Source organism: Ictidomys tridecemlineatus, chromosome 11 (genome assembly GCF_052094955.1).
Source record: "Ictidomys tridecemlineatus isolate mIctTri1 chromosome 11, mIctTri1.hap1, whole genome shotgun sequence".
Lineage (NCBI taxonomy): Eukaryota > Metazoa > Chordata > Mammalia > Rodentia > Sciuridae > Ictidomys > Ictidomys tridecemlineatus.
The window spans coordinates 30,773,014-30,795,091 of record NC_135487.1 but is presented as its reverse complement, the minus strand read 5'-3'; the positions used below and the strand labels follow the sequence as shown (position 1 = coordinate 30,795,091).

At 40.8% G+C, this 22,078-nt stretch overlaps 1 protein-coding gene across 2 annotated transcripts; it reads right to left on the bottom strand.

Annotated features, from left to right (window-relative positions):
* Positions 1-649: 649 nt before the first annotated feature.
* Ppih (peptidylprolyl isomerase H) lies at positions 650-21,397 on the bottom strand. Of its 2 annotated transcripts, none has more exons than XM_005317888.5 (10): positions 21,246-21,397; positions 20,845-20,909; positions 20,519-20,542; positions 20,240-20,284; positions 19,652-19,694; positions 13,818-13,910; positions 9,317-9,404; positions 8,575-8,615; positions 7,477-7,566; positions 650-827 (listed from the first exon to the last, which is right to left on the bottom strand). In XM_005317888.5, exons 1-9 carry the CDS (start codon positions 21,309-21,311, stop codon positions 7,498-7,500), a joined length of 534 nt encoding a protein of 177 aa, XP_005317945.1. In that variant the 5' UTR covers positions 21,312-21,397; the 3' UTR covers positions 650-827; positions 7,477-7,497. The 2 variants fall into 2 exon arrangements, with proteins under 2 accessions (XP_005317945.1, XP_040144411.1); XM_040288477.2 differs by lacking the exon at positions 650-827 and adding an exon at positions 4,883-6,801.
* Between the last annotated feature and the right edge of the window lie 681 nt (positions 21,398-22,078).

Sequence of the window (22,078 nt, the reverse complement as noted above, 5' to 3'; positions counted from 1 at the left end):
CTCTCCTTTGTAAGGTTCCCCACCTCTACAGACTCTGGACTAAGAACATAGTTCCTTCTTCCCCACCCTAATGTCCTAGCTAATTCCAACCAATCTGTCAATACTTATCTCAGATGGCACTTCTTCCAAGAAATCATTTTTTGACCTATCCCCCTCACCTTTCCATTTTACTCACATTTTACCCCCACCCTCCACCCCTTGGGAGTCAATGGAGTGCTCTACCATTGAGCCATACCCCCAGCCCTTTTTTATTTTCCATTTTGAAAAAGGGTCTCACTAGGGGGCTGGGGATGTGGCTCAAGCGGTAGCGCGCTCGCCTGGCATGCGTGCGGCCCGGGTTCGATCCTCAGCACCACATACCAACAAAGATGTTGTGTCTGCCGAGAACTAAAAAATAAATATTAAAAATTCTCTCTCTCCTCTCTCACTCTCTCTTAAAAAAAAAAAAAAAGGGTCTCACTATGTGGTTAAAGTTTTCACAAAGTTGCTGAGGCTAACCTTGAACTTTCAATCCTCCAGCCTCAACTTCCTGAGTCACTGGGATAACAGATATGCACCATCATGCCTGGCCATCATAATCATTTAAAAATGACACACATGCACATACACAAAAATCAAACCAAACCAAACCAAAACAAACAAAAAACAATAACAATACACAAAAATCTTTATTTACAGTTGAAAATTTAAGCACGGACAATTGTAGTTCTGAATCTGTGATATTCCAGGGTCTCTTGATCAAATAGAGTCACAGCAGGCAGGAGTGCAAACACAGAGGCCAGTCCAGCTTATATGACTCAAGAACATCATCCAGAGCAAGGAATGATCTACAATGGCAGAGACAGGAAGGTCAGTAGAGGATGGGGAGATAAGCAGCTCAAGGGAATAAGAAAGCAATATTCATGACAGACAATGCTTCCAGCTGTCCTCTATACTTCTCATCCTCTTTCCCAAAGAGTACAACCCATCCAACTCTTTATCATAGGTCAAACCCCCCTATAGAGAACAAAAATATATATTGGATAGGAACCAAAAAAAGGATACTAATGTATTTATGGCTAAACATATTATCTCATTATTTACCCTTCACAACTCTGTGCAATATATTTTCTCTATTTGCAACGAGGCAAACTAGAATCCCAAGTGGTTCTATGACTTAACTAACATCAGAGTTAGTGAGACAGTGGTGGGACTTCTTGGTCTACTTGGCTCCTAGGCCCATGTCCTTTTTATCAGGCTTTGATCACTCCCTGTGGAGCTCCTTCCTTACAGGTTTTGGTCCCAGGAGTACAGAGAAAGGAAAGCCCAATATGTATATATGACAGTATGTCCTCTATGATGCCAGGTTCAGATAGAAGTTTAACCCCAAGAGTCAGGTACATGTCTCTAACCCCAGCTACTCTGGAGGTTGAAGCAGGAGGATCCCAAATTCAAGGGCAGCCTCAGTGATTTGGCAAGACACTATCTCAAAACAAAAAGTAGAAAGGATTGGGGATATAATTTAGAGGTAAGATGCCCCTGGATTCAAACAAACAAACAAATAAAAACCTCAAATAAAAAGTTTAACCAAGGGCCATCAACTTAACAGTATAAAAATGAATAAATGTGTTTCATCAGTTGATAGTACACCAAGATCAGGCACTACTGGAACCATTGGCTCTATTGGACCAGGCACTGGGTTGGTCAACATGATCCTTGCTTCAAGAAATTCTTGGTCCAGAGAAAAATATACCAGCACATTTTAGAGAAAGCAAGTGTTGTGGGAGCACTCAAGTGGGACCACTGCCTAGGCTTCTAGCTGAGAGGAAAAGATAGAGAGATCAGGGAAGATTTATAAACTGATGTTAGATATAGTTAGAGGCATGCTCTTGGGAGAGGCTGAGAGGAATTAGAATTAATTAGAACTACATATATGCATAGTATATACTTCTATTATAAAAAGCATGCTCAATGTGAAAAATTCAAGTAGGACAATATAAACTGAATACAAAGTCTCTTTTGTTTCTACTCTAAAGAAGTATCTATCAACAGTCTACTACTTTTCACTGCAGAAAATTTCTGAAATAATTATTCAATATAAATGGTGCCCTTTTTACACAATGTACACCATCTTGATCATCAATTTGCCTTAGAAACCTTGCCACTACACAGAGGTCTTACCTCTTTCTTTTTATTAAGGCTGAATAGCATTCCACTTACAAGTCATATTTCCATGTGTGGAAGGCCCGGTTATCTGCAGCCAGCTTACCTTTGCACTGGATTGAACTGGAATGGAGCCTGACATTCTCCCACCGGCCCCCCTGCCTTTTCAGCTGACAGGCTTCTAACTTTCACAACAGGGAACGGTTTTACACACTCCAAGGCATCCAAGTATAAACTACCACATCTCACAGGGTACTCCCTAGACCTATTTTCATGGGGATTCTCTTTTCTCTTGCCTGGATTACAGTAACTCCTACTAGCCTCCAGTCCATGCTATCAGAATCTTCTGAAGAAGAAAATTCATCTGTAAGATTCTCCTGCCCCAAATCTCTCATTGGCTCATTGGACTAATTCTTTTTGGAGGATCAGGACCCCCTTTGAGAATCATGGGAACACAATGGACTCTCTCAGGGAGAGGAGGATTGTGTGAAGCCCATCCCCTCCTCTCAGAAGAGCATAAGAATTATTTGCCTGGCACTGGCTCTGGCCTTCCTCCAGCTTCATTTTCTTCCACTTTGGCCATACTGAATTATTTGTGGTTCCCCCTACACTGCTCTCTTACCTTTATGCCTTTGCATATGCTTTGCCTCTGTCAGGAATGATCTCAGTCTTAGTCCCTGACAAGGTCTATTCTTTCTTGTAGAACTTCAGCTGTTTCCCAATCCACTCCAGGCAGAACCAGGCCTCCTTCACATTTTCCTTGTTCTAAAACCTTTAATCCAGTGCTCCCCACCCTCACCTCCACCCCAGTACTGGGGATGGAATGCAGAGCCTCACTAACAATAAGCAAGTGCTGGACCCCAGCCCCAGCTCTTTAGTCTTTGAGACAGGGTCTTGCTAAGTTGCATAGGCTAGCTGGGTGCAACCTGTTATCTCAGCAACTCAGGAGACTGAATCAGGAGGATAATAAGTTTGAGGTCAGTCTGGGCAACTTCGTGAGACCCTCTTCCCAATTAAAAATAAAAAAGTCTAGTTTGTAGCTGAGCAGTAAAACAACCCTGGATTCAATCCCCAGTGACAGATACACATAGACACAAACTGATACATACACACACACACACACGTTGCCCAGGCTGACCTCAAACTTGTGACTCTCCTGCCTCAGCCTCTTGAGTAGCTGGGATTATAGGTATATGCCACTGTACTCAGCCATGAAACCTATCAATCAATCAGTGCTTACTTACGGAATGAATGGAGAACAAGACCAATTGCAACCAACACATCTTGTATAATCTTTACCTACCGGAATGTCTCCAGGTAATTCCAGAATGGGGGATAGTGTTTCCTATACCTCAGTCATTTAAATAGCACCTTAAGGGCTGGGGATGTATATAGCTGTGGCAGAGTGCTTGCTTAGGCATAAGCAATGCTGGTTTTGATTTCCAGCATTGGCTGGGGGGAACAAATAGCACCTTCACAACTACTACCATATTTATTGTCCACAGGTACAATTTTTTTTAACATTATCACTCTTTGAATTTTAATATTGTCTCACTGTAAACTATAACTATAATAATATGTGTGTATTAATATTTTTTCCTAAGTATAAATATTAAAATAAAAGGTTGGTTTTCACACTTCTTTGATAAGCAGGAGAGGATCTGTAAATTAGGTTAGGTTTGGCAAGTGCCCCCAAATGATTTTCATCTGTATGGGAGTTTAGGCAACTATGAACCAAGGAAAGCTGTCTACCACTTGGAACTAGTATTAGGTATGAGAATCACAGGGAGGCAGACAGCATATTAGACTAGCAGCGCTGCCTAACCAGTCCCTCTTCCAAGACACCGAGGCTATGAAACCAGAGCTACCACTGACTCCCATGTACATGTAAGTAGCCAAGAACCCATTCAGACAATAGCAGGAAGATCCTGAGTTCAAGATTCCTTTGTGCTATAGCTAACCCAATTCATCATTAAAAGATTTCCCAGGACCCACTAAGATAAAACCAAGGTTTCTTCTACATTAGGGCTGTGCAGACACCTTAATTTTTAACAAAATCAAAGTCAGATCCTGAGAAGGCAAAATATAAAAGAGTTCTGTGAGGAATTGCTCCATAGGAGGTACCAATGATCAGAGACCTCACCTGTTTTCCATCTCCATCCCAGCTCCTTCATCTCATAGATTACAAGATTAGAGATACTTATAACTTTACAGCTGGGAAGAAAAATGATGGGATGATACTACCTGTCACTCTGCCCCCAATATAGGGATTCTTGGTAATATGGGATAATTCAAGTGAAGTTCTTATTTCAATATTTGGACAACAGAAGTATTCAGTAAGGGATAACTGCTTTTATTAGTGTTCCTAGGTACCTAGGTTGAGAGTTCACTGGCTAATACAGTAGCTACTAGCCATATATGACTCTTAAAAAAAAAATTTAGATGAAATTTAAAATTCAGTCCCATGGTCACACCAGCACATTTCAAGTGCTCAAATGTCACATGTGGAAGGCAGCTACCATACTAAACAGTGCAGACATGGAACATTTCCATTATTACAAAAAGGATTATGTTTTGGCAGTCCTGATGAGGAAGCCTCTGGAATGTAAAATGCCCATCTGAGGAATCTGTTCTACTTGGGTTGCAGGCTGGCAAGAGGGGCTTTCATGGGGGCACAGATTGGAACTTGTAGTAATTTCTATAAAGAACTCACAAAATTACAGAAAAAGAGGCTCCAAAATAAAGAATTTCTAAACTTTATTCATTTTGTTATCTTCTGACCTCCAGTATAATCCATGGTCAATCTTCAGAAGGAAAAAGGACCTATGAGTACAACTTTAGTTACACAAAGAAATGAGTGGGAAAATGTAAGAAGGGCCAATAGCTACTGAAGAGGGAGAACAGGTTGAGTCCAAGGGGCCCTCAGTATCAACAGAAAGGAAGGCTCAGTGTATCAATGGGCCTAAGAAGATACCATTTGGTTGAACAAGAGAGTGGTCCACTTGCAGCACTCAATATACACTTGTGCACGCCTTCCTCAGAATTTGCTCACATCAGTTCCCTGTCTAAGATGCCTGGCATTCTCCCTCTCTATCATCCCATGTAAGAAATTTTTACTGAATGCCTATAAGTGCCAGATGCTGGAACACAAAGTATGATACTAAGTATGATACAAAGTATGGCCTGATATTTGACTGGACTCTATTTGGATAAAAGAACAGGAAACTTATCTTACACCATACAGAAAAATAAATTCTAGATAATTTAAAGTATACAATAAAACTACTGAAATACTCAAAAGAATACAGAAGACATTATGATCTGAGGAAGTGTAGACCTTCTAAAGACAAAACTAAAAAGTTATAAGGAATTGATAATTTGAGTTCATCAAAATTTAGAACTTCTGTTAGCAGAGGATATTTTCAACCTTAAATAACACAATGCCAGTATATTCTAGAGAACAGTCACAACATATAAAACAGAAAACTAATATTTATAATGTATAAATATTCAAATCATTAAGGGGAAACTATATGGTACAAATGTCTGATAAGAGTATTTATTATAGTTCTGTTTTAAATAAGATAGTTTCATATGAACCAAGAAGGACAAATTATCAAGACATAATGCCAAGCTGGGTGCGATGGTGCAAGCCTGGAATCCTAGACACTTGGGAGGCTGAGGCAGGAGGATCACGAATCCAAAGAAGCCTCAGCAACTTAGAGAGGTCCTAAGCAACTCAGTGAGACTGTCTCTAAGTAAAATACAAAATAGGGCTAGGGATGTGGCTCAGTGGATGAGGGCCCCAGAGTTTAATCCCTGGTATCCAATCACCCCAAAAAGACATAATGCCAAATAGAAAGAAAAAAAAGAACAATCCAGTACAAATTAGGAAAAACAAATCCTTCCAAAATTAGATGTCCCAATGAACATATATCAAACCAAGAGGCTGGGATGTAGTTCAGTAGTAGAGTACTTTTGTAGCATGCATTGAGGCCCTGGGTTCAATCCTCAGCACCACAAAAAGGAAAAAAAAATTCTCAAACTGATAAGGAAATGACTTGTGAGAGGGAATGTGGATTTCAGGGGGCTTTTATTTCATCTCTTTGGTGTGAAAATTTTCAAAAGAGATCATATTGTTACTTGTGTAATTAAAAAATAAAGAACCAAATGAAATATGATAGGAATCTTGACTGAACTTTAAAATTTTCTTTTTCTTTTTTGAGATGGGGTTTTGCTGTGTTGCTGAGGATGGTCTTGAACTCCTGGGTTCATGTGATCCTCCTGCCTCAGCCTCCTGAATTAGCTGGCACAAGACACCACACTTGGCCAGGATCTTTTTGTTTTAAAGCTCTAAAAGTTACTTCGGGGGAAGTCTGAACATGTACTATATATTAGATAATATTATTCTGGTTATGTACGCTTAAGAAGTCTGCAATATTAAAATGGGAAAAAATGGAAAGGAGGGAAAGAAAGAAGGAGGAAGGGAAGAAAAAGGAGGGGAAAATGAATAAGAAAAAGGAGGAGAGGGAGTGGAAATGGGAGTGGAGAGAAGAAGGGAAAGCAAAAACAAATGTCAAGGCAAAACAATAAAACAAAAACATTAATCAATGGTGAATCTAGTGTTCAATGTACTGTTTTCCCAACTTTTCTGCAAATCTGGAAAAAAAGAAAAAAAGACAGACAAAATACCACCATCCCTCACCTAGGTGGGAGTGACCCATTTTTCCCTTGTTGTCTCAAAATACTTATAATCTCACTCTTATTAGTAGTGATCACCTCCAAGGATGTCTTAATTCCTAGGAGCTCTTGAAAGGTAGAGACCTTTGAATTTTTTACTAGCCTGCTGCCCGGCTCAGAGAAGGAAGTAGTATACTATGCGAAGGAATGGAGTTCATGAAGACAGAGCAATGTAAGGCGTTTAAAGTTAGGGCCTAACTGCAACATCAGTTCTGATGAGAAGCCTGACAGATATGTCTCCTGGCTGATCCCAGTAGAGCTGCCCAGGGTTGGAGTCAGGTCCTTCTAGTTGGACTAGTGAATGGAGCTATAGTTTGACAGTGCTGTTACAAACTGCCTGAGTGGTTTTCAGATTAAAAGAAAAGTAATGTACTTCCATAATCCTTTCTCTTTTGTTTCTTGTGATGACCTTAAGGGATAAGTATCCTCTCCTTCTGACAGATGAGGGGAAAAGCTCAAGAGAAATTTTTCTAAAGTTACACAGAGAGGAAGTGGGTTCAATCCTATCCATGTCTTTTAAGTTTTTCTACTAGACCAAAACTGCCTTCTTTGGAGCCTTACTCCTTCCTAACAAATAGGAGAGAACACACTTACCTGACTCAGTCTTGGTCTGGACTACATCTCCCCACACTGTGAAATTACCACAGGCAGTTTCGGTTTATTGTTGGGGCCTGTGGGAACATTCTAGAAAAGAAAGCGCAGTGAAGATTCATTCACTCAGGGACTTGCTCACTCCCTCAAACATTTACTGACACCCGCCAGCTCTCTCCCTATACTAAGGATTCAGTAACTCAAGAGGCCAATATGAAAATATATGTCCTTGCACACAGATAAACCATATAACGCAAATCAAAGAGAAAATGTAAAACACTAAGAAAATAGCAATCCTGTGATATATAACAATGTAATAAATATTAAGAAATAGATGAAAAAGGGACAAATGGAATAATTAAGTGATGCTTAAAGAAGGAAGAAAGATAGTAGAATGAATTGGACATAACTTTCCTCTGCTCATATATGAATACACCTCCAGTGTAATTCCACATCATGTACAACCACAAGAATGAGAAGTTATACCGATGTATGTGTGACATGTCAAAATACATTTTACTGTTACGTGTAAATAAAAAGAACAAATTAAAAAATTTTTTAAAAGGCAGGAAAAAAAAAAAAAAGTCAAGGAAGGATTCACAGAGTGGAGACATTGGAGTGTGAATAAACGGGATCCCACCAGGAAGAAAAACATGAGCACTCCAGGTAGAGGAAGGACATGAGCAAAGGCTCAGGAATAGGGAAGAATAGATGTGGGCACAGAAATGGCACATTTAGAGAAGAGCTAATAGTCTGATGTGACTGGAACACAAAGGAGGAAGTGTCAAAAGAAGGGGCCATGTAGAGGTAGGCAGAGACCAGATCATGAAGGATTTTGAATGTAAAGCTGAGAATGGAATTTTATCAAATAGGTGACAAGGTTATCAGAGGCCAAACCTCAGTATTGGCTAGAGAGATTAGTTTCCAGAGCCAAGAAAACTTGAGAGGCATTCCCTCCTGTTCCTGAGGCAATTGTGAAACCAGAGACAATAACAACTGGGCCTAACAAACTGAAGTCCACTCATACTTTATCTCCTCACTGCTAGTCAGATAGTACCAGATCAGAAACACTGAGAAAGAAGACATTGAATAAAGACTTACCTCAATCTTTCTCATCACAAGAAGTCCATCAATGATTTTTCCTATAAAAAGAACTAGACTTTATTTTTCACATTTGCATAGCATTTTCCAATTCCCAATGCAGATTCTTAACTATTATCTCATTAGATCCTCTTACTAACTTCTGAAAATTGAAATTCAGAGAGGTGAAATGACTTATCCAAGGTCACAGGTACTAAGTAGTCAGGGTTCAAGTTTAGGCCTAAGCAATTCCAAAGCCCCACTGTATCATGCTGCTTCTGTGGCATTTCTTTAATGATAGCATCTGGGCTTTCCCCTAGAATACATATTACCCAAATGGTTACATACTATATCGGATGGTCCTTTGTCCTTCCTTCTAGTTCCCTAACCACACATTTTCCCCACCTTCCTACAATATCCACCTTCCCTATTACTACCTAGAACAGTTATACTATGTGAACACTCTTTCTTTTGGTACTAGGGACTGAACTCGGGGGTACTCCACCACTGAACCACATCCCCAGTCCTATTTTGTATTTTATTTAGAGACAGGGTCTCAACGAGTTGCTTAGTGCCTCACAGTTGCTGAGGCTGGTATTGAACTCGCAATTCTCCTGTCTCAGCCTCCCAAGCCCCTGGGATTCTAGGCGTGTGCCACAGCGCCTGACCACTTGAACACTCTTAGTGAGAGTTTGGAGACCGGATCTGGAAGGCCCACCTGGGGTTAGTGGGACTTGGACAATGGGACAGGAGTAGGACTTACCAAACACTACATGCTTCCCATCCAGCCAGTCACACTTAGAGCAGGTGATAAAGAACTGACAGCCATTTGTACTGGGACCACTGTTTGCCTGATATAAATGAAATATATTTGCAGTAAGTTTCCCTGGCCATATTAGTTAAGTGCAAGATTCCCAAAAGAGCCTGATTCATCTATGTTCTCTTTCAGCAAATCTAACAGGGCACTGATCATGATCCAGCCTCTTCTAGAACACTAGGATACGGGGAAGAAAATAACACACAATTCCTGTCCCAGAGGAATTATATCTTTTAATAAATGTACATTTCTCCTAAATGATAATTTTTCTAAGAGAAACAATTATTCATGGGACATAATTTGGTATATTTAGTCCAAAACTGGTTAAAAATGGATTTCAGTTACAAATTCAGTGCCTGCTAGGAAAAGACCTGTTGCCTATGCAATAAACTTTTTATCTTAAATGGCTTTATACTATCTGGGCAGTGACACACACTGGTAATCCCAGCTACCTGCGGAGATGAGGCAGGAGGATGGTAAGTTCAAGGTTTGACCTGGGCAACAAGTTAAGACCATCTCAAATCAATCAATAAATAGCTTTATAACAAACTATCATGTTTGTTTTGTGATTGTTTATATTTACGGTTATACCTCAAACCTTTTATTATTGAATTTTATCATAAAAAGTATTATTTTAAATTGAGAATCTGAAACTATAGCTGTATCTCTCCTTTTCCTCTCTTGAAATTGTTTTAACATCATTATATTTAATAATGTATTATGAATGAATAGGTTATAGTTTCAGTGCAGTGATACTTACATTTCTCATATGAACATTTCTTATATGTATCAAAAAACATTTCTTATATGTATCACTAAATTGCCTTTAAAATGCTAAGTTCAGACTTTGTATACAAGCAAAGCCAAGTTGTTTCAGCAGCACTACCTAACAAGTGACTATGTAACTATGTGAAAATTTTATTGCATAACTTCTCTTATTCTGGGAAAAAAGGAGTAGGAAATGGAAAACTGAAAGTGCTTCTTGTACTAAAAAGAAACATAGGTCTCATAAATAAATAAAAATTGTATCCATCTACAACTAAAAAAAAAAAATTATTGAAATTGGCTTTGAACTCATGATCTTCCTGCCCTGGCTTCCCAGGCTGCTAGGATTATAGGCATGCGCTTGCCCAGCAAAACTGGAACTTAAGTAGGTCACTAGTCTTAATCAGATAGTTTAATGAATTTAAAATGGTTGAGTCTGTGTTCAACTATGAAGGAAAAAAAATTCATAAAATACTAGCAAAATATTAAAGCCAATATCTAGGGATAATCTCTAAGTAATTTTATATTATGCTTTAGAAATCTCCTATGTAAGATGAGCCTATTTTAGTTTTTGTAAGATAAAGAGAGTAAAATGAGGTTATTTTTGGCATTCATACATGTATTCAAAAACATCTTGCCAGGTGCAATGGCACATGCCTGTAATCTTAGCATACGATGAGACAAGAGGATTGCAAGTTCAAAGCCAGCATCAGCAAATTAGCAAGGCCCTAAGCAACTTAGAGAGACTCTGTCTCAAATAAAAATATTAAAAAGGGTGAGGGGGGCGCGGATGTTGAGGATATGGTTCCATGGTTAAGCGCCCCAGGGTTCAATCCCTGGTACAACAACAACAACAAAATTTCAGCTGAGTACAGTGGCACACACTGGAAATTCCAGCTACTCAGGAGGTGAAGGCAAGAAAATCACAAATTTGAGACCAGCCTAGGCAATTTAGTAAGTCTCTGTCTCAAAATAAAAAGTGCTGGGATGTTACTCAGTGGCAAAGAGTCTGCCTAACATGCATGAGGCCCTGTGTTCAATCCCTAGTACCATACACATGTAAAAAGAACATCTCATATATGAAAGTAAGGGACTACCTGAGCTGTCCAAAATAGGTCCATGCTTTGGAACAAGGGATCAGAATTCCCAGGGACCTTATTCCATCTATCTTTATTTTGCAGATCAGTATAATCATTTTTTAGCAAACAAAAACAAAAAGTCATATGAACATTTTTGTAGCTCAGGAATACTCTGTCCTTAGGCACTTATTTATTCACTCTTCTGGTGGTATAGCTTATGTTTAGAGAATAAACTGTAGCTAGATAACCTAGCTTGAACCCCAACTCTATCACTGGCTGTGTGACCTTACTTTAGACATGTGACCTATCTGTGTCTGTTTCCTCATTACCTATCTCAAACAGAGTTTGGAGAGTATTAACATGAAATAAGGCAGGTAAGGTGCTTATTAAGTATCCAATAAATGTTACCCACTATTCTGATTGTTATTCTGTCACTCATCAGCATTTGTTCAATAGCCTTTCTATGATAGGAAGAAAGGCCTGGTAATCAGGAGACTCACTTCTGTCCTTGAAGAATTCAATGGAAAGATGGAAGCCAAAACAACCATGCTACAAGACTTACAATAGCACAACTTGGCCAATAATGCCTGGCCAATAATGCCAGCCACAGTGGCACATGTCAGCAATCCCAGTGACTCAAGAAGTTTAAGCAGGAGGATTGCAAGTTTGAGGCCAATCTTAATAATAAGACCCTGTCTCAAAATGAAAAATAAAAAGGTCAGTGGTAAAGCACCCTTGGGTTTAATCCCCAGTACCAAAACCAAACAAACATCAACAACAACAAAACCCACCTTAGTTAGTATCAGCCTAAAGGGGACAGAAACCAAGGCTTCCTTCCATTTTTCCAACTCCTCCACAGGTGCTAGCACTATGCCATGACCAGAGAGGGGTTTTAATTCTCACAGCAAAGATAAGCCCACCTTAGCTGGTTTTGCACCTTTTACCTGTGCTTATCCAGTCTGGCTTTTTTACTAAAAGGACTTGCAAACTGCTAATCTAGTCTTGCCCAATTGTTAGGGCAGCCTCTTAATGACTTCCTTGCCTCAATTTCCCAAATGCCACTCACACTACAGGTAGAGTCTTCATTCTCAAACACAAAGTTGATCAACTCTATTCAAAGGAGTGTAATATGGCTCTCTAAAACAAGAAAAGCAAGCCCATACACCTCAACCTTTTTCTAGCCCTTCAGGAGCTAGATCTACCTGCCCCTTCAGTTTCTCTACTGGTCATTCCCTCCTCCCATTTGCATCCTCTGCTCTCATTACCTTTATCACTTTCTGACCCTTGAATATTCAGTCCTGCTATTTTATGGTCTTGGACCTTTGCAGAACCTGTTTGCTGTACCTGAAATGTTCCTTTTTCTTGTTATCTAGTACAAAATTTATTTAAGAACTCAGATGTCCTTTCTTCTGTGAAGGCTTCTCCTACCCCTAGAAGCATCATTCTCATTCCTCTGGGCCTTCCCAGTCCTTTTTATGTCCATAGAGGCACCCTCACCTTTATACCCTGATGGCACAGACTACACTATACCAAACTAGTCATTTTACTTGCATGTTTCCCCTGGTAAGTGGTAATGGTAAGTATCACAATGGCAGGAATCAAGGGTATATTCTTTTTTTTTTTTGGGGGGGGGGCAGGTACTAGGGATTGAACTCAGGGGTACTCAACCACTGAGCCACATCCCCAGCCCTGTTCTGTATTTTGATTTGAGACAGAGTCTCACTGAGTTGCTTAGTGCCTCACTATTGCTGAGGCTGGCTTTGAACTTTCGATCCTCCTGTCTTAGCCTTCTAGCTGCTGGGATTACAGACAGGCACCACCACGCCCGGCTCAAGGCTATATTCTTATACCATATTCTTATGGTATATTCTTATACCATAAGAACTGAAACAAAGTGGCTGTGAAGAGTGTGCAAGCAGGACAGAGATTATGCATGTAAATATTAGGACTGGGAAAGTGAGACTTGGGGTATTGATGGAGGGAAATTGGTGCTATGGGTGGTAAATGAGAGAGAAGAAAGAGGGAAGAATAAGGCAAAGGATGAGTGAGGGATGAATACACAGAAGCGAGTATGGAGGAGAGTGAGGAGAACAGAAGACTGTAAAGAGGGTTGAGATACCAGAGATTATAAATGGAGGTCAGGGTGGTGGGACATCGGAGCAGGACGGATGAACAAGAGGTGAGTGAGAAAAGCAGGTGAGTGGCCAGCAGGCAGCGTAGGTAAACAGCTGCAGTGAGTGCGTGACCATGGGTAGGACAATGAGTAGGTGAACACCAGGTCTTGAGAGCACAACTAGTTGCATTCTGAGCCATAAAGCTGAATGCCCAGCCACATATCCTGTCTCACACAAAAGTAAGAAACACATCAGAATGTGATTTTCTTCTCCATGTTTCAGGTGAGCAAATTGAAGTCTGGGTAATAAAGGCTAGTAGGCCTTGCCCAACAACCAGACTAAGGAAGGAGGTGGGGGTGGCAGATGTGAGGCCAAAGTCAAGCAAAAGAAGGAAAACATTTGCTCCTATTCAGAGACAGGATTGGGCCTCACGTGGGTCCAGAAACCTGCAATCAACCTAACCCAAATTCTTGACTGAACCTCACTTACCATGGAAAGAAGGCCTGGAGCCGAGTGTCTAAGTTTAAAATTTTCATCTGCAAATGGCCCCCGGTAAATACTGGCAACTCCGGTACCATCTCCCTGAGCAAAGAGAAACAAAGAATTAGTGGTTTGGAGGGCTGGGCACCCTGGAAATACTAAACCCAAAACCCAGCTTCTTTAAAGTCTATTTTTACTATTCTTGATTACCTTGGAAACCACATCTCTTTGGTCCTACCCTGCAATCAAAGCAAGACCCAGGTAAGGCACCTGTAAGACCAGACTCTCACCAAGGCATCTCACAGATTGGATAAAACAGATCCTCTAGAAAGATCGTTAAGGTAAGGGCAAAGTAAGGAACAACAGCACAGTGATCACATATATAATCCTACCATTCCCAAAGACTCTCATGAATGCAGTGACATAAAAGTACCCTCTTAAGTGAATACTACCCACTCCCCAAAATATCTATGAGGGTGGGTAAGTACTTGGCACTCTGGCCTATACATGATACTACCTCCTGTCCAACCAAAGTTGACTAGTCCAGGGAAGAATATCTAACCCATACTGGGCCAACTAGAATTCCTTCTCTAGGAATCCAGAAGTGGAATAGATGTTCTCTCTGAGGTTGAATTGGGAAACTGGAGGTGTCTATCTTCTACAAAGTAGACCAGAGGAGAGAAAGAGAACATAGTACAGATGTGCAGAGAGCAATAGAGAAATAGAATTAAAGAACCATCTTGGGGGGCTGGGGCTATAGCTCAGCAGTGGGGTGCTTTCCTGACACGTGGGTTCAATCCTCGAACCACATAAAGATAAATGGATAAAATTAAGGTATTGTATCCATCTACAACTACAAAAAAAAAAAAAAAAGAACCACCTTGGTTCTTTATAGTTTGTTTCTATTTCTTCCTTTGATTCTGTGAAACACCTACCTTAATCATAAATTCCCAATTTCTGCTTAAACAAGATTTGCATTATCTCTTTGCTTTTACAACAGTCCTATGGAATAAGTGGTATCATCTCTATTTTTCAAATGAGCAAACTGAATTCTGGGTAATAAAGTCTTAAACATAATTCCTGAGGTTTTAAAAGGTAATACTGAGGGATGCCAAAAAGATCAGTCTTTCCTAGTCAGTAAAGAGAAAGAATATTGGATATGTGGTAGGACTGGAAAACACTGACCTAGGGCTGGGGTTGTAGCTCAGTGTAGCATGTGTGAGGCACTGGGTTCAATTCTCAGCACCATATATAAATAAACAAATAAGTAAATAATAAAGGTTCATCAACAATTTTTTTTAAAAATTAAAAAAAAAAAAGCACTGATCTAGTACAGAATACAGGGTCCCTTTCTGAGGTAAAGCCTACCAAACTGGATTAATGTAAAATGTAAGCCTAGGAAGAAAGGAAAACGGTCCAGATTCAGTCTTTTATTTGGATAAATATCACATTTTGTGTAGTGAAGGACCTAGATTTGAGTTCCAAATCTATCACTTATTAGCTAGGAAAGCAACTTCCTATCTCAGCCTTGATGTCTTTTTTGGGGGGTGGGGGGTGGGGGGGGTGCAGGAGATTGAACTCAGGGGCATTCGACCACTAAGCCACATCCCCAGCCCTATTTTATTTAAAGACAGAGACTCACTGAGTTGCTTAGTTCCTCAATTTTGCTGAGGCTGGCTTTGAACTCGAGATATTCCTACCTCAGCCTCCCGAACTGCTAGGATGACAGACATGCCCTACAGTGCCCAGCTTCAACCTTGTCTTCTTTACTTATCTAATGAGTATGAAATCTCCACTCTTTTTGTTGTTGTTGGTACTGAGGAAGGCCTACCATGAGCTACATCCACAGCCCATTTTATTTTTTGAGACAGGGTCTCATTAAGCTGGCTTCAAACTTGCAATCCTTCTGCCTCAGGCTCCAAACTAGCTGGGATTTCAGGTGCGTACCCCCATGCCCAGCTACAAAGCTTTTTAAAAAAAACTTAATGACAAGAAAAAGGACAGATAATTTCTAAATATGAAAAATAAGGTGTGATAGTTGATTTTGGTGTTAACTTTATCAGACTAAGGATACCTAGAGAACTGGCAAAACATTACTGCTGGGTGTGACTGTGGAGGTGTTTCCAGAGAATATTGGCAATGGGGAATGGGGAAAACATACTCTTGAGTGTAGATAAGCACTATCCAAATGGCTGGGGGCCTAGATAGATGGAACAGACAAGCAAAAAAAGGGGAAACTCTCTCTCTTGTTCTTCCTTTCTGAGTGGGACATCTTCATTTGTGCTGCTGCCCTTTGGTGTCAGACTCCTGGTTCTTCAGTCTTTGGACTCTTCAGTCTTTGCACCTAGAAACCCTCCAAGGGATCTCTGGCCTTCAGCCTCATACTAGCAGGTGTACTGGATGTTCCTGGATGTGAGGCTTCTGCTTCTCTGGTTCTTTAGCTTACAGATAGCCATCATGGAATTTTACAGGTTCTGTGATTATGTGAGCCAATCTAACAAATCTCTTCTTTTATAATATACATACATACATATATATTTACACACACACACTCATATACATTCATTTTGTTGGTCCCGTTTCTCTGAAGAACCCTGGGTAATACAGGACATGTCAGTTTAAGTGTGGTAAAAAGTATATAACCAAGCGCGGTGGTGCAAGCCTGTAATCCCAGCTGCTCAGGAGGCTGAGACAGGAGAATCGTGAGTTCAAAGCCAGCCTCAGCAACAGGCGAGGCGATAAGCAACTCAGTGATATCCTGTCTCTAAATAAAATACAAAATAGGGCTGGGGATGTGGCTCAGTGGTCGAGTGCCTCTGAGTTCAATCCTGGGTACCAGGGGGGGAAAAAAAAGTAGGTATACACACAGCTGGATTCAATGGCATAGTTACCTAGGAGGCTGAGGCAGGAAATCCCAAGTTCAAGGTTAACCTGCACAAATGAGTGAGACCCTATTTCAAAAAAATAAAAAAAAGTCTGAGGATGTACCTCAGTGGCACAACATGTATGAACCCTGGGTTCAATTCCTAGTACCCAATTTTTAAAAAAGTAGATACACATATTCTAATATATTAAGACTAGCAGCTATAAATCAAAATGTTAACAGTATATATTCCTGAGAGGGGAGATTGGGCAGGATTAATTTTCTTCTTCACACTTTTCTTTTGTAACCAGAACAAAACAATAAATATCATTAAAAACCAAATGAAAAAATAGTCTTGTTCAAACTTTAGAAGGTCTTAAATCCTGCTTTTTCTGGATCTTACTCATTCTATCTTGTCTTCCCTAAGGGAGGCTCCGAGCAATTGCTTCTCTCTAAATCCAGCCCTGAGCCTGAGCAATTATTTTCCAACCCTTGGGTTATCAACAAGTGGTGGGAAAGGGACAAAGCAGCAAAGACCAGTAAGAAACCAGTCCCATCCCTATAAAACAATCCCACAGTGCAAGAGACTATAGGAAGAAAGTAATGCCTAGAGGGGCAGGTGATATATATAAGGGAAACAGGTAGTGGAAACCGTGGTGAAATGGTAAGGATACCCTTGTCTAAAGAAACCAGTTACTAGATTTTAACCAATTGTCACTGTATGAGAAATCCAGGTCTAGTGAATACTCATTTTCCCTTTTTTTGGGGGGTACTGGGGCTTGACAGAAGCACTTTACCACAGAGCTACACTATACTCCCAGCCCTTTTTATTGTTTGTTTTGAAAAAGAGTCTTCCAAGATGCTGAGGCTGTCTTGAACTTGCAATCCTCCTGCCTCAGCCTCTTAAGCTGCTAGGTTTATAGATATGTGCCATTTTCCATTTTTCAAAGAGAAAACAAAATTCCAGAATATTTTTGAAATTTGAAGTTTTATAACATAGTGTAGATGAAATACAACACCATGCAGTTGAACTAAAACATATTTAAAAGCATGGCTTAGCCCCAAATCTGCCACTTTGTAATCTTACACAGAAAAGAGAGAGGTCTTTAAAAACACATGAGATGCTGGGAGTAGTGGCGTATGCCTGTAATCCTAGTGACTCGGGAGTTTCAAGCAGGATGACTGAAAATTCAAGGCCAGTCTCAGCAACTTTGCAAGGCCCTAAGCAACTTAGAGAGACCCTGTCTCAAAAATATAAATAAATAAATAAATAAAAGAACTGGAGATGTGGCGCAGTAGTAAATGCCCCTCTGGGTTCAACCCCAGTGCCAGAACCAAAACCAAAAAACATGAGAAAGTTGAGCATGGTAGCACATGCCTATAATCCCAGTGACTTGGGAGGAAGAGGCAAGAGGACTGTAAATTCAAGGATAGTATCAGCAACTTAGTGAGAATCTGTCCCAAAATAAAACAATGAAATAAGGAAAAAAGGGCTGGTGATGTAGCTCAGCAATAAAGTGTCCCTGCATTCAATTCCCAGTACCAAAAAGACAAACAAAAATCCACTTATGAGCCGGACACTGTGGTACATGGCTATAATCCCAGCGGCTAGGGAGGCTGAGACAGGAGGATCATGAGTTTAAAGCCAGCCTCAGCAACAGGGAGGTGCTAAGCAACTCAGTGAGACCCTGTCTCTAAATAAAATACAAAATAGGGCTGGGGATGTGGCTCAGTGGTCGAGTGCCCCTGAATTTAGTCCCCAGTACCAAAAAAACAAAATAAACAAAAAAATCCACTCATGAAAGAACTAGGCACAGTTATTCATGTCTTTAATCCCAACAACAATGGAAGCTGTGGCAGGAGGATAGTAAGTTCAAGGCCATCCTGGACAACTTAGTGAGACCCTGTATCAAAATAAAACAAAAAAAGGTTGGGAATGTAGCTCAGAGAAGCAAGGCCCTGAGTTTAATTCCCAGTACCAAAAGTCAAACAAATGAACAAAAACATAAAGAAAAGAAAAACTGGTTTATTCAAACAACTTCCAAGGTTGAGGTGGAGAAGAAGACTTGATATGAGGACACAAACAGTATAGTCACAAGAAAATCATGGTTAGCAGTAAGTCTAATCAGTTGGGCTCATCTAAAGAATGGAATAAATATCTCCCCAAAACTATCTACCTCTTTTTTTTGTTTTGATACCTTGATCACTAATCAATTACTGATTAAAAGTGCAGCTTTCAAAAAGAAAATAAATCAAAAGGCAAGCAAACAAACAAAAAAGCCCACTGCTTTCCAGACACTAAAGTTCCAGACAGAAATGGAAAACAAAACATAAGCATTCAGCTCACTGAAAAAAGAGACTTATTTCCATTTAGAAAAAACAAATTGTAAAAAATAAAAAATAAAAAAAAATTGCAGCTGAGTTCCAAGTTACATTGGAACAATTAGTATGAGTCTCTCACAGATCATTGTACGTATGCCAGGCAATTTCAGTTTCTATCCCCAGAAGACTGAGGTTTAGACCAAGGAAATCAATGACTCAATAAAAATGTGGATATTTCTTATTTAAGGGTACTGTCAGTTGCAGTCAGCCTTCTAAAATACATCCCCATCTCTATACTTTTCCCATCAAACTTTGTTATTGCTCTCAAACCTGATGATTGGGTTCTTGTAGTAAAAGTAGCAATAACAAAATAAAAACTAAGTCTATGGCCAGGCACAGTAGAGCACACCTGTAATCCCACCAGCAGCACAGGAGGCTAAGGCAAGAGGATCCCAAGTTCAAAGTCAATCTCAACAACTTAGCAAGGTCCTAAGCAACTTAGTAAGAACCCCTGTCTCAAACTAAACAAATACATAAAATAAAATAAAAAGGGATAGGGATGTGGCTCAGTGGTTAAGTGCCCCTGGGTTTAATCCCTGGTATTTAAAAAAAAAAAAATGTGTCTATGAATCTTTGATAGGGAAGAAACAGTACTTACATTAACGAAATCTCCACCTTGAATCATGAAATCTTTTATAACCCTAAAACAGAGAGCAAAAGATCCTAAGAGAAGATTCTATGGTTTAAAAAAATATTGACTTACTGGGTGAAGTGGTGCACACCTATAATCCCAGCAACTCAGGAGGTTGAGACAGGTGAATTGCAAGTTCAAAGGCAGTCTCAGCAACTTAGTGAAGCCTTAACCAATTTGTCAAGACTGTCTCAAAATAAAAAATTAAAAGGGCTGAGCATGTGGTTCAGTGGTTAAGCACTCCTGGGTTCAATCTCTGGTACCAAAAATAAAATAAGAAATGAGGCAAACATGGTGGCACATGCTTGTAATACCATCAACTCAGGAAGCTAAGGCAGGGGGATCCCAAATTCAAGGACAGCCTCAGCAACTTATTGAGACTCTTGTCTCAAAATACCCAGTACTGAAAAAAATGAATAAATAAGAGATTTAAACATTCTCAGATTTTGGTATCCAGGGGCAAGGATGTGGGGGTTTCTAGAACCAACCCCCCATTGATACCAAAGGATGATTGTATTTGTGAAAATCCCGAGAATATCTCACCAAAAGCCTTACCTGTGAAAGGTGCTCCCTTTGTATCCTATTGGCACCCCATCTTTTCTATAACCAAAAAGAAAGAGACTTGGAATGATATTAGGTAATCATAGGCCTTTCCAGTTTAGGACACACTGGAGCCAAAGGAACTCTCCTAAAGAAAGTGGGGAGAAGAGACATATAGAAGGTAAAAAAAGAAAAGAGAAACACCTAAGGATAGATCCCTGTGATATTCTCTTCTATGACTCAGGGCTTTCCAATGTTTTCCCAACACACCCTCAGAAGTAGGCAGAGACTGACCTGAATTCTCCAGTGCAGAACTGCCTAAAAGGGAAAAGATGAACAATTCAGTCACTATGCCATCATAGCTGTGTGCACTTCTAATCTCAGGAGGGGATGAAGGGGTATAGACAGTGCATCCAGCAAACTCACCAACCAGACAGCCAAATGTCAAGACACACAGGCATAGATATGCCTAACAACATAAGTTGATAGAGAACAATAGAAAAGCAGTACCCATTCCGACAGAACAATACCCAGAGAAAACAGATCTCAAGGGCATTGAGTGGACACAGGCAGATGGGTGATTCCGCGGACGTCCAGCTCCTGGTTCTGTTATTCCTTACCTAAAGTTCTCGGCTGTCTTGGGTACAACGTCTGCAAACAGCTCGATCTTCATGCGGCCAACTTCCTGCAAGCGGCAGGAGTCTTTGTGAAGCACCAGCGCACGATTGTGATGGGTCCACGGGAGATGCCCTATCCCCAGGCCGCAAGGCATCTCCCACTTCCACCTCCACCTCCTCCTTCATCTGCCTAGCTTAACCTTGCGTCCTGCCCAGTCCTTCCAGAAGCAGAGTGCATGGGTGGGCAAGACTCATACCCTCCCGCCCCGCAGGAGGGAAGGCTCCGGTGCAGTTTCACACTCTGGCTCCCAAGTCCTCCCCCTCTGGGGTTGGTGAGCTGTGCCCGGCTAGCCCCGTGCAGATCTGGGTGACCGCGCAGATCTGGGTGACCGCCTGTACCTTACCTGGCCGCCAATGCTGACATCAAAGAACACTACGGGATTGACAGGGCTTGAATTTGCCACCGCCATGGCTCCGACCCGGAAGCAGAAATCTGGCTTCCGGTGAACTAAACCCAATGCTGCGCGGCGGGGGAGAGGGTTCGGCGCAGGCGTAGTAGAAGTCGACCGGGTCCGGTCCCCGACGCGAGGCGCGAGCCGGTTGGCTCGTGGAAGCTGGGGACGCTCCAGGGAAAGGAGCGCGCAAGAGGGGAAGGAGGGGGAGGAAAGTCCGGGCATCTTTTTGCTCAAGGTCGATAGGCTTCCCACTGACATAGCTGTACTAGTACAGTGTAGATTAATCTTTACATCCAGGGCGTTTTGAATAAGCAAGGCTTTCAGCTCTTGAAGCCAGGACCTCCAAACCAACTGTTTCGTGGAGGTTGTTCTACCCACGAGGATCTCTGTTTTGTTCATCCTCGGTATTGAAAACGGCTTGGCACATAAGGCTTGCTCAGTACTTGTCCCTTCCTTGAATTCAGGATACTAGAATCCTAATTTCAGTTCTGCCATAAACTCATTTCCCATAGAGCAACTCGGGTTTTTAAAATAATCTTTGCGCCTGAGAAATAAATCCTGGCTTCTGATATTTAGAATAAAATTCAGCTTCTTCCATCCAAAGCTCTAAATGCAGCAGTCTGGCCACCTGCAGTCTGGCCTCACCTCAGATGACTCACCCTCAGTTACTATTCTGTCTTTCTCTTCCTCCAGGTCATTAAAATCGCTGCTTTCCTTTGGGTCTTGGTAGTAGATGTTAATTCTGAAATATTCTTAGAGATCTTTTATAAGGAAGGCAGGGT